The sequence below is a fragment of the Elaeis guineensis genome, chromosome 4 (genome assembly GCF_000442705.2).
Source record: "Elaeis guineensis isolate ETL-2024a chromosome 4, EG11, whole genome shotgun sequence".
NCBI lineage: Eukaryota > Viridiplantae > Streptophyta > Magnoliopsida > Arecales > Arecaceae > Elaeis > Elaeis guineensis.
This window is the reverse complement of record NC_025996.2, coordinates 31,081,418-31,094,951: the sequence shown is the minus strand read 5'-3', so window position 1 is coordinate 31,094,951 and position 13,534 is coordinate 31,081,418. Positions and strand designations below refer to the sequence as shown.

General features: G+C 43.3%; 1 protein-coding gene across 1 annotated transcript; it reads left to right on the top strand.

The window, feature by feature from the left end:
* The first annotated feature begins 1,836 nt into the window (after window positions 1-1,836).
* On the top strand, window positions 1,837-12,586 carry LOC105043037 (bifunctional L-3-cyanoalanine synthase/cysteine synthase 2, mitochondrial). The gene is given in 14 exon segments (XM_010920443.4): window positions 1,837-1,945; window positions 1,947-2,030; window positions 2,032-2,058; window positions 2,394-2,403; window positions 2,406-2,480; window positions 2,483-2,501; window positions 2,996-3,053; window positions 8,322-8,585; window positions 9,902-10,039; window positions 10,231-10,282; window positions 10,522-10,601; window positions 10,681-10,740; window positions 11,053-11,133; window positions 12,280-12,586. Coding segments are annotated over 14 exon segments (1,089 nt in total). The 5' UTR covers window positions 1,837-1,903; the 3' UTR covers window positions 12,379-12,586.
* Window positions 12,587-13,534: the final 948 nt, after the last annotated feature.

Here is a 13,534-nt window from a genome sequence, read left to right as displayed (position 1 = left end):
TCGATTTCTTCGAACCTGCATTCGTATCGTCGGCCCGTCGGTGCTGAGAGATCCCGGGAGTGGAGTCTCCCGACGAATCTGAGAGGGAGGCGGACCGGTGTTCGCGGCCGCTTCTCCTTCCTTGCTTATTCCAGCTGGGAAGGAGACGATCGCGGACCGATGGGCATCATGCTGTTCCGCCTTCCCCCCCTCGATGGGAGTGCCGTGACGGTGCTCCTGGGGAGGGATGGAGACCGGTGCAGGCACCGGCGGCTATTCCTGGAGGCATCGGGTGTGCCGCCGGTTGCTCCGTCGGTGAGTGTGGCAACTGGGTTGGTGTTGTTGAAGGCTCTTGACCGCGTCCGTCAACACGGTCATCTGCCGCACTATCGCCGCGATCTGTGCCTCCGTGGTCACTACAGGATGCGGAGAGCTAGGTTCCGCCATGGAGGATGGAGGAGAGGCCTCTTCCCGACGGAAGAGTGCCTCGCCGATCCGGTGGCCTCGATCGCTGAGCCCTGGTCTTATCATTTCGAAAGAATGTTTCGAGTTCTGTGGGGGTTGTAATCCCTGTGTCCCCCCTACTTGACGCGCCAAATCTGTTGAGGCCAATCCCCTCGTCGTCTGGTCGCTAGGAACGAGTGCCTGCAAAAGAAGTCCGCACTGACCGGAGGTGACTCCGGCGGGGACCCTCCGACGGTCAAGTCAGAGAGGAGACTAGGCAACAGTAGAAAAGAATCAAGGAGTTCAGCGAGAGAGAGAGAAAGTCCAAGGGTTTCGAAGGAATCTCCCCCAGTACTGTTGCCTTCTCCGTTTTTATAGTAGAGTGCGGCATGGCGCCGTCATTAATGGCGCAGACAATGGAAGAGTTGTCAAATCGCCGGAGGCTGTCAGAGTCTCGTGGGGCTGTCAAATCGCCGTGGGACTGTCAATCACTAGGGTTGACCCATGTCTTGGGTAGACGGTGTCCCAGGGCGGCTACGTGCAGCCGTACGGTGTTTGGAGGAGCCGACCAACTATACGTCGGCATTTGGTCGTAGGATGTCGGGTGAAGACCTAGGGACACCGTCGGCTGGAGCGTGCATCGCAGGGATCGGGCATCGACCACCACCCCCGATGGCCAGTCTGATGTGTGCCAAAGTCGGGGTCGAGCCGCATCGTTCGGTCAGTCAGGTTCGGGAGGATCTTTCCGACCGACATATCTTCGGTCGGACGGTATTGATCGGTAGAATCGGATGCCAATTAGACGGATTCGATGATGAATCAACGTGAGAATGACCGGCTGATATATCCCAACAGAAATCATCTTCACGTGCCGTGGCCATAGCCGTGGCCGTGGCGGCGTTATGTTTTTGTAACCTCCAAGATCCGTAGAGATCGCGTGCGTGGAATCTATCAGCAGCCGGGAACCTACGCCGGTGCATTGAACCATAATTCTAGTGAAGCCCTTCCCCACCCCGTCTTTCTTTACGTACTTTCTCCAATGTCTAGATCCCTGCGGTCCGCGCCGGCTGCTACTTGGTCATCAGAGCCACCAAAGTAAGCCTCTGACGAAATCAAATTGACAACATATTTGACAAAAGGACTTGGTGCTCGACACTTTTCTGGTGAAGGACTTTGGCAGTCGAAGCCCAATAATAGGAGCAATGGCATTAAACAGACCGGGTGAAGAGAACTCCGACAAGAACACAGCACCAACAATCGGCACAATTTATCGGCCATCACATATTATCAGATATCCACCAGTTTAACCTTGCTATTGGGCTGTGGACTCACATGGTGGGTCCCTTATATGGTCGCTGACCCTGTCCTAGGGAGTTGCATTCATATAGCACGAAGGGACTGAGGGAGTGATTCGCCTCGAGAGAGAGCGAGAGCGAGAGGGAGGGAGCACGCAGAGAGAGAGAGAGAGAGAGGGAGGGAGATGGCAAGGTTCATGGAGCTAATGAGGAAGGGAAGCAGCAGGCCTCTCTTCTCAAACAGAGTTCTCTTTCTCCACTCGGCAAGCCTTGGACTCCCAGGTGACCTCTCCAAAGATAGGGATCTATCTGGAATCAAATCAAGAAGGATGCCTCACAGGCGAGCTCCCTCCCCTTGTCTCACCCTCTGTTAAATTTTGCTTCAATTTTTTTTTACTAAAGAAAAGATATAGATTCCTATTAGCGATATGTATTTCCTCACCCACCGTTTTTTTTAAAAAAAATAAATTTTTGTCTTCTATTATCCTCTATATATACAAAAAGTGCTTATTTCCTCTACATAAAGTCTGTATATAACCTTAATCTTTGAACCTCATTCCTCTCTGCAACTTGAAAAATGTCTGTTTCCTCTAAGTTCAGATCCATGATGATGAACATTTTCTTGCATATTTTTGAGCAATATGGTTTAAAGTTTTGGTTCTGAAAAATTCTCAGCTTATTGGGAGGACCCGTTGGTGTATCTGAACAAAGTATGTGAAGGGTGTGAAGCCCGGGTGGCTGCTAAGCTGGAATTCTTGCAGTCTTCTTCAGCGTCAAAGATAGGTATGTAAGAATGCTCTTTTTTTCAGTGAGATAAATGTTATAAATGCTATAATGGGTGGCCTTGCCTCCCTTTCATCCAAAAAAAAAAGAGAGAAAAAATACTATAAAAATGGCGTGTTTCTTGTGAACCCGGAATTGTGATGTTTCTAGGAAAGAAGGGAGTTTTTGGGATTTTATTTTTCACCAGGGTTTGCCAACTTGCCATCACAAGTTGGCTATCTCTTTCATAAAAAGAACAGGAATTTTCTCTTAAACTTTCTTTGTATCTTAAAGAATCAGCCCGTTAGATCACAACCACCCATTCATCGAAGAAATTATTAGGTCCACCAGATCAGAGGTGGACCAGTCCAACCACAAACCAACACGCACAAACACGTCTGTATTGCTCCAATTTTTTTTTTTTTTAAACCTCGTCTTTCTGTTTTGTCCATGTTTGTGCGTCTTGATTCTTGGCTGATTGTTGCTGTCCTCTTTTGATTTTTGTTTGTCTGCAGGCCGGCCTATGCCATGTTAGAGGATGCCGAAAAGAAGGGCCTGATAACTCCAGGCAAGGTCAGTGTCTTAAACACTTCGATCTTTGTAGGACAAGTTAAGGTGTCTTAGTATGTCAACCAATATATTATTAATGGCTGTAACTTATAAGCTGGATGTTTAAAATTTTAAATATCAAAATTATTTAAAATATTTTGCCCTTCATCTTGGTCAAGGTAAACAAGATCGGTACCATGTCGAGATGATAAACTGATCAAGCATTGGTTGCTGATATTTGGACTGTAGTTATCATGTGTTAAACAATCACTAGTTATAGTGTTAGGATTTGATGCCTCGAGATTCAGCTCACATTGAGCCCACAGTGAGGTTCGCAGCGAAAAACGGAGTCCAACGAGACCAAGATCGCCCCAAACGGAGTTCGGATGGAGAAAATACGAGCTTTGAAGTCGGCACGAAATCCGAGGTGGTGGAGGACTGCCGGTGCCGGCGCGGCGCGTGGCCCAGGCAGGGCCAACGCGCGGGACGCGCGACCCAGGCGCGCGGCCCCGACTGGCGCGCGGCCCAGCCCGTGCGCGGGCCAGCCTAGGCCCAGGCGCCCTGCCTGGGCCTGTACCCCGATCCACGTGGATCGGCGGTCCAATGGCGGACCGCATGGGCGTTTCCCACGCGTTTCTCACGGTCCACGGCACTATTCCGTGGACCGGAGCCGCGATCGGAGGCCCAGAGACGTCCCGGTCTTGATCCGACGGTCTGAGACTTAATTTGGATTGATTAAGGACTCCTAAACCTAATCTAAGTCATGTTTAACCCTTTTAAAAAGGGCCTGTGACGCAAAGGAAAACTGTGGTTTGGTTTTTTCTGCTGTGGATGCCGTACGGAACCGAGGAAGAGAAGGAAGCGCGCGTTGCTGAGAGAGAAGGAGTAGGAGGCTCCTGGACAGTGGACGCCAGGCACTTCAGGGGTTCAGGGGGTCTTCCAAGAGAGGGAGAGAGCTTTTGAGAGAGAAACTTCTAGAGAGAGAATTGGGTGTACAAGGGTTGAGGATGAGGTTTCCTCTTGTAAAATTCTTTTTTTCATAGTGAAGTTTGCATGCCCCGTGGAGGCGAGCCCTTTTGTGGTTGATCCACGTATTTGATTGTTTTGTTTGTTTCTTCTTTTTTCTTGCTGCATTGCGTGGTACTAAAAAGGTCTTGGGAGGTGGTGTCCTGGCCAGACATCCATCCAACAAGTAGTATCAGAGCAAGGCGGTACAAGGACGTAGATTGTAGCGGTGTTGAGCAAGACTGAAGATGGAGAAGACATAAACAATCAAGATGGAGATCAATAAGTTTGATGGTAAGAGCAATTTCTCCTTGTGGCAGGCAAGGGTGAAGAACGTGCTCATCTAACAGGGGTTGATTGATGCTCTTTGTGCGATGAGAAGCTGACCACTATGGAGGTGCGGGATTGGAAACGGTTACAGATGCAGACGGTGAGTACCATCCGTATGTACCTGTCGGATGAGGTGGTGATCCATGTGCTGAGCGAGACTTCCCCGATGGTGCTATGATCGAAGCTCGAGGAGTTGTACATGACAAAGTCTCTCACCAACACTCTTTTCCTCTGGAGGCAGTTTTACCAACTGCGGATGTCTGAGGGACAGAGCGTGCAGGAGCATCTCAGTCATTTCCAGAAGATCCTCACCGATCTCCTCAGCGTTAGTGAGAATGTTGAGGAGAAAACCAGAGCGTTGGTTTTGCTGGCGTCGCTTCCCCCTTTGCACGAGTCCTTGGTGACTGCTCTTCTAGTGGAGAAAAGCACTATCAAGATGGATGAGGTCACTGCAGCGATACTCTAGAACGAGGTTCTCAGGAGGGAGAACCCAGCTTCGAGCTCAGATGACGGTAGCTCAGCTTTGGTGGCTTCTGGAAGAGCAAGAGGCTGTAGACGAAGCGACAGGAGATCGCAACGAGGGCGGTCCAAATCCAGGAGGGACTTGAGCAAAACTAGGTATTACCGGTGTGAGGAGTTGGGGCATCTAACCAGAGATTATCCTCAACTCAAAAATCGGACGGTGGCTGCTGTAGCGACGGCCGGCAGCGATTCAGATGAAGATGTTCTGGAGATATCTGACGAGATTTTTACTTCTTCCTAGCAGTGGATATTAGATTCTGCATGCCCCTATCATGTATGTTGCAGAGAGGAACTGTTTGACTCCCTGAAGAACAGTGAGGGCACTGTATATCTGCCGGATGGATCGATCTGTGCGATCAGAGATATTGGGACGGTCAGCTAGAGGACACATGACGGTGCAGTGAGGAGATTGGGGGAGGTCCGATACATACTCGATTTCAGACGGAATCTTATCTCACTTAGTAGATTGGATTCAAGAGGCTACAGGACGGTAGCTGGTGGAGGAATCCTGAAGGTGCTACGCGGTGATAGGATTGTGCTGGAGGAGAAGAAAGGGAGCAGAGGACATTATTACTTGGCGGGGAGTCCAGTGCGAGGTGGAGCTTCGGGAGCCAGATGGAGCCCAGAGCGAGGTGGAGCTCCAGGAGGCGGATCGGGCACGAGACAAGAGACTCGGGAGGACGAGAGGCGACGTCGCAAGGTAAGATTCCTATTGCCGCAGGATGATGCCCCGAGCAGGTCTCAGGTCAGGAGGAGCATAGCATACGATGGAGATGGGATCAAGCAGCCTGGCTCGACTCCCATGTTTGTCCATCCATGATCAGTAGACGATTGCCCCAAGACATGAGGCGAGGAGATTCAGAAGTTCTCGAAGTTTGGAGGAGGCCGAATATCGAGTCGAGATGGAGATTGTTAGGATTTGAAGCCTCGAGATTCAGCCCACATTGAGCCTACAGCGAGGTTCGCGGCGAAAAACGGAGTCCAACGAGACCAAGATCGTCTCAAACGGAGCTTGGACGGAGAAGATACGAGTTTTTGAAGTCGGCACGAAATCTGAGGCGGCGGAGGACCGCCGGCGGTGGGCCGATGGAGCGGTGTGGCTGCAGGCGGCGGTGCGCGGCCCAGGCGGGGCCAACGCGCGGGACGCGCGACCCAAGCGCGCGGCCCGACGGGCGGGCGGCTCAGGCGGGCGCGTGGCCCAGCCTGTGCGCGGGCCGGCCCAGGCCCAGGCGCCCTGCCTGGGCCTGTACCCCGGTCCACGTGGATCGGGCGGTCCATGGCGGACCGCATGGACCGCGTGGGCGTTTTTCATGCATTTCTCGTGGTCCACGGTACTATTCCATGGACCGGAGTACGATCGGAGGGCCTAGGGACGTCCCGGTCTTGATCCGACGGTTTGGGACTTGATTTGGGTTGATTAAGGACTCCTAAACCTAATCTAAGTCATGTTTAACCCTTTTAAAAGGGCCTGTGACGCAGAGGAAAACTGTGGTTTGGTTTTTTCTGCTGTGGATGCCGTACGGAACCGAGGAAGAGAAGGAAGCGCGCGTTGCTGAGAGAAAAGGAGCAGAAGGCTCCTGGACAGCGGACGCCAGGCACTTCAGGGGTTTAGGGGGTCTTCCAAAAGAGAGAGAGCTTTTGAGAAAGGAACTTCTAGAGAGAGAGAATTGGGTATACAAGGGTTGAGAGTGAGTTCTCCTCTTGTAAAATTTTTTTTTCATAGTGAAGTTTGCATGCTCCGTGGAGGCGAACCCTTTTGTGGTTGATCCACGTATTTTGATTGTTTTATTTTGTTTCTTCTTTCTTCCTGCTGCATCGCGTGGTACTGAAAAGATCTTAGGAGGTGGTGTCCTGGCCAGACATCCACCCAACATATAGCAAGTAACTTTAAACAATAATATGTAAATTAAATAATAAATGATCAATATTCTATAATTATAATTTTAATTTATGTACTCTCCTCTTCTCTCTCTTACTCGTACATGCATGTGGACACCTATTTGCATGATGATGAAGGGACATTTTATTTACCTGAGAGTCCATTATAGGTTTCTTGTCTAGGTTTTTATGGGTGTACTTAGTAGAGATTGATGTTTACTAGGCGCCTGCTAGCAACTTGTGCGAGTTGATTGCTCATCAAACTTAGGTCATGATGGACCTCTCAATGTTGAATTTGAATACTATGGTCTTGATTGTCAAAAACCACGCCTTTAGTCGAAAAAAGTTTTCCTTTTCCCGCATTTTTAATCTTCTATTACCTTTGATCTCTACCATTCCATGCTCAACACAAACATTGTATGTAAATTAAATAATAAATGATCAATATTCTATAATTATAATTTTAATTTATGTACTCTCCTCTTCTCTCTCTTGCTCGTACATGCATGTGGACACCTATTTGCATGATGATGAAGGGACATTTTATTTACCTGAGAGTCCATAGAGGTTTCTTGTCTAGGTTTTTATGGGTGTACTTAGTAGAGATTGATGTTTACTAGGCGCCTGCTAGCAACTTGTGCGAGTTGATTGCTCATCAAACTTAGGTCATGATGGGCCTCTCAATGTTGAATTTGAATACTATGGTCTTGATTGTCAAAAACCACACCTTTAGTCGAAAAAAGTAGTTTTCCTTTTCCCGCATTTTAATCTTCTATTACCTTTGATCTCTACCATTCCATGCTCAACACAAACATTGTATGTATGGGTATCTGATTTGCCATCCCTCCCAAAGGCTGTGTGGGAAAAAGAAAGGCCTGCATGTGGGTTAGTCCTTTCATGCCAGGTTTAAGTTTCTAAGGGTGGAGTTGAATTCTTAAACTAAATTTTGTAGATCGGATAGTGTCTCTTTCAGGCTTGTTCGGGGGAGTCCATATTGGACCCTCGGTTTGAAGCTTGCTCCTGATTCAAGACACATCAGCATCCCATGGTCTTAAGTCTTAAACTTTGGAAATGGTCAAGTCTCAGTCAGATCAGATTGACGTCAGATAAAACTTAACTGGTCTGCTTGCACCTGTGAAAGTAGACCAAGTAATTTGGACACTATCTAGACATCATTTTGCTGCAGACTATGTGGATCAGTAGTGGCGAGCCCACAATGATTATGTGGTAAGACAAGTACTTTACAGGTCATTTCTCTGCAGACTATTTAGACCAGCCTTGCCTGCTTTTCATTGCTAGCACTTTACCATGAATCTTTTTTGACTAATATGTGGAGGCCTACCATAGATTTGAAATTCCACCACCCCTTGTTGAGGGACTTGATTGTGGCTAGCTACATCTTATGCATATGCCTATTTACATTTGATCAATGCTTATAGAGAACCATAGAAAGATTCAAGTTATATAATGCTTTGAAGTTTAAAGAAAATTATGTTGCTCTCTTAATCGATCAACCTTTATTCACTTCATGTATGTATTAATTTGTGCCTATGACAGACAACACTGATTGAGCCCACATCAGGAAATATGGGGATTGGGCTAGCATGCATGGCCACACTAAAAGGTTACAAACTTGTGCTCACCATGCCCTCATACACAAGCCTTGAGAGGAGAGTCACTATGAGGGCCTTTGGGGCTAATTTAGTACTCACCGACCCTACTAAGGGAATGGGAGGAACAGTGAAAAAGGCATATGAACTCATGGACTCTTATCCTGATGCTTTCATGCTTCAGCAATTTGAAAATCCTGCTAATGTCAAGGTAGTTTTTCTCTCTTGCTATACATGCTTATATCATGGCAATTCTCTATGATCATATAACACCAGCTATCCTTGTTTAAATTTAGCATAGTATGATACCATAGGACTACTTTGCAATCTTAATCACTCCAAAACATCTTAAAATTTAATCTCTGTCATATATCTCTTCCTTTTGATTCATCAGCATTTGAAAGGAAAGTGTAGCACAAGAAGAAGAATGAGTGCTGTAGTTATCACTATATTTGTGTCATAATTGACATCTTATTAGATTCAGCCACCACAGCTGTTCAGAATCTACAAAACCATTCTGACTTTTCAAATTATATATAAGTATGAAAGATTGCAGTCTTCCTTATATTCTGAGCATGCTGTTGATTTCTCTAACTTTTTCCTTTGTATGCAACATTTTGCTGAATGAATAGTCTCTGTGATATAACCTTACTACCTGCCTATTGCCACAAGCACTAAGAATAGTGTCCCTTTTGTTATAGCCCGTGCTTGCATCATTGTCAGAGAGGATTCCTATTTGAAAATTACTTGATCCAAGATGGTCACTTTAAATGCACAAACACTAAGAATGATTAAAAGCATGATGCAATGTTAGACTTCCATCATTTTGAATTTTTGATATCAATCAAAGCTCAAAACTAGTGTTGGAGAAAACTTTTTTTCCTGCTAGCTATTGTTCATTATCTGTTTATTTCAATCGTTGCAGTTTGATCAACGAAATATTATCATGCATCATCTTTTAATCTGCTGTTTTTTATGATTCATTTCTTTCTCTGAGACTATTTATTTGATAAGTTTCTACACAGTTTGAGTTTGCCTATGTACACATTCGTTTCAGGAAAATTTATATCAGAACAGATTTTTGTGTTTTCAAAATCCCAGATTAGAATTTAGCACTATTTTATAGATTTTAATCAAGTTGCAAGCTTTTTTCTTGGAAAAAACACTAGTTCTGTGTCAAGCATCATAAAGAATTCCTGCACCATTTTTAGAAGTTATTACATATTCTTCTTTTTTCTATCTTCGTATATTGATGCACTAGAGATTAGCCTACCAATACAAAAACATATATAAAAGATAAATACCAACTATTTCACTGGTATATTGTCTGAAATTTATGCATCATGTAAGCAAATTTGTTACAGGAGCCATTCAAGGATGCAATCTCACTTTTAATTGTTTGAATATATTTATGTGTTCTTTGCTCCAACATCAAAATTTGATAAGTATCAGTATATCTAAAGACATTTTCTCCACATTATTTTTTTCATAGCGATCAATATCTAATGAAAGAGAAAAAAATGTCAGGTGCATTTTGAGACTACAGGTCCTGAGATCTGGGAGGATACTTTGGGGCAGGTAGATATCTTTGTAATGGGAATTGGGAGTGGTGGCACGGTGACTGGTGTAGGAAGATATCTCAAATCGATGAACCCTAATGTAAAGGTATTATATAGCATAATTAGTTGTTAATGGATATTTTTTGATGGTTATTGACTGTACTGGATAATTGTGTATGGTCAGTAAGTATTGCATAGAGAAACTCTACTGTGAAACTAAGTTGCCCATCATCAATTCGTCAAGATGTGCTTGATTTATATCCTTATTTGAAAATATCTTTCTTCCCTATTTGATAGATATATGGAGTTGAGCCTGCAGAGTCGAACGTTCTGAATGGTGGTAAACCAGGTACTTGAATGGTTAGCTTTTCTATAATGAGCAGCATGCAAGATTTTGTATATTCTAATAAAATATTACATAATATGGTCATGGATTTAGATTTCAAGAATATGATCTTGAAATACAATACTGTTCATGCTAGTTATATTTCACAAACTTTATAAGTCATACTATTTTCACAAATGTGAATTGTATCAGTTTTCCACCACTCAAAAGTTTTATTTTGCTTTATATAAATTTGTGTCTAGGCCCTCACCTTATTACTGGCAATGGAGTTGGCTTCAAGCCTGGGATTTTGGACATGGATGTAATGGAAAAAGTTCTCGAGGCAAGTCAGTCTTTTGTTCTTAGGTTGTCATTGCGCTGTCATTTTCATTTTTAACAATGCCAAACAATTAATGTAGCAGGTCACTAGTGATGATGCAGTGAAGATGGCTAGAGAATTGGCAATAAAAGAGGGTCTTCTGGTAAAAACTTACTTTACGATATTAACCACACTGTCCTTTATTTACTTGTTTAGTAAAAACATACCTGTTTAATTTTTCTATATAAAAATATATAAAGCAAAAGAAAATTGCATATAAACACATATGACAGTTCTTCTGAAATATTTGAAGGGACATATAGCACTAAGTTGCCTTATATATTGTGTCATCAAAATATGTTTTTTACATAAAACTAGTGTCTAATAATATAAAGATTGTATATCTGCATAACAAATTAAATGCAATATTCTGGTTTTTAAATAATTAATAGATTAAGTTCATTTCATTTTACAGGTAGGAATATCCTCAGGAGCTAATACAGTTGCAGCACTCCAGCTTGCAAGAAAGCCAGAGAACAAAGGCAAACTTATAGTGGTATGTATTTTTAGTTTGCCAATTTATCAAATATTATTTTGCTCCCTAGATTTGGACATTTGACTTGGCAACACTTTAGTTACTGTGATCTTATAATAGCTTTGGTATACCTTTATGATCGCGACTATCAAAATTGTTGTAGTAAATACTGTTGTAGTTAATCAACAAAGATATGTATTTTGGCACATTATAATTGAGTGTGTGCATTTTGATGAAGGTTGTATGCTTGTGTTTGCATCTGCATCTACTCATGCATCTATGAGTGCTTCCATTCGTGTACTTTTTATGATGCACCATATAGAATATGATTAATATAAATGGTACAAAATTAATCGGTACATGAATTCTTCTGAAAGCATGAATAATTATAATGAACAATTTATTATTTATATAATTTTTTAGTGGTTATCATAAAATGTGTTGAACCTATTCTTCTAAACGAAAGCACTAAGATTTGTGCTTATTTGTCAAATATTTAGAAATTTGATGCCCACTATTCGAAGGAATTAATTGAGTTTTTCAATTAAATTTGAAATGTCAGCATCCTTTTCCTTTATCTTTAACATGTATATGGTGTTTCAATTTTCTTTGAAGCTTATATCATCAACAAACAACTTTATTTTGAGGAAAATAACAAGATTTTGCATCACTATACTATGTTACTTATGTGAATAATGTTGACTGTCAGTAAAGAATATCATGATTGACTATTTTTATTTGTAGTTTGTGCACAAGAAAAGTGGTTGTTCTAGACGGGCGATGTACCATAACCTTTATAATCTGAAAAACAATTCGTAATTATCAATATGTCCCATAAAAGGAATCCATTTTAGTTCTGCATGAATCTGAAGGTATTTAAGAAAGGGCCTTATCTGATGAAGTAATCTGAGGACTGGGCTAATATGCAAAAACATTGTAGTAATCTGATGTATATATTTGAAGTTATGAATAAGCACATTGGTTATGCTAAATTTGAATTCCTTTTAGAAAGATAATAAATTATGTTTAAGTAAGAAGCTATAACAAAAATCAACTGAAATATTAACTTTTTTCATCATTTTTTTTTCTTGCATGCTTAAAATTCTCCTCTCATTTAGAAAAACTACTTCTGAAATCACTGACTTGAGCTTATCCTGTATCATCCAGACTGTTCATCCGAGCTTGGGAGAAAGGTACTTGTCATCTGCATTATTTGAAGAGTTAAGGCAAGAAGCTGAAAAGATGCAACCGGTGGCAGTGGACTAGCTTAATTGCTTTATTGTACGAATAAACATCGAGAGGACACGTTGCAGTGTCCATTGATCGTATGGCATCCAGACTGCTGTAGTTATGTTTGATCAGAAGCAATCACATCTGCAAATGTGAAATGTTTTACTTTACAACCTTGATGTCGTATACAGTAGTGACCAATTAGTATTTGTTCTTCATCATCATCAAGTGCTCTGATTTCTCCTTTGTCTTCTCCTTTTGTTGGTGAAATTGTTTGAAGCGTCAGAGAAAATTATCAAACTGGTAGTGTGTTCTCAGGTATCTAATTCCATTATTTAATGTCAAAGAGCTAGCTTGCAGGCCACTGGATGAGGTTATCAAGATTTGAAAATTATGGAAAACATGTGCCTGAGCCTGGACCATTAACATCACTACTATCCTATTCAATAATTATATAAACACTCAAATAATGCTGCTACTTCACCTTATCCTCCCATGTTTCTTAAATTTGAGAAATTTAGTCTCTGAATGCTGGCTTAGCGGAAGAAAAAAGTTTCTAAATGCTGTATTGAGAGACATGGATACAAATTTTGCCTCCATCAGGAAGCTGGTTGCCGATCTTTGATCTACGTGGACCAAGATTTGGTGCAGCAGCAACAGCCAGCCATGACATGGTGGGTTCTGTAGTGCTTTCCTCCTTCAAATGGGCTGCAGAGACTGATGGATGTTTGGTGACAACTGCTGGGAGGAAGCTTGATCCAGGGAAACCGAGGTGCAGGAGAGCAGAGAACATGCTGCACCGCATGCCATGATCGGCAAACAGCACCAAATGTCTCATAATACAAAGGAGTAGGAACATAGGCTTAATGAGTTCCTAATGAAGTTGATGCTAATGCCTCCTATCTTCACCTTCTCCTTGTGTCAGCACCATTCTAGGACCGGTGAATGGAAAAGAGAGAACCAATTCTTGTTAATTTTATGCCAACCAAATTTCTATAGAAGGTGGTGCAAAATTTTGCGTAGCTAGTGGAAATGAAAATATCTTCCTCATGGGCTCTACGGACAATCTCCCGGCCGCCGGCGAGCCGCAGGTTAAGCGTTCTTGGCCTTCCCGTTCGAGTCGCACACCACGCGCTCCTCGCCGCCGATCGACCGCGGCGCGGCCCAGTACATTGGCTGAAAGCCCCGACAC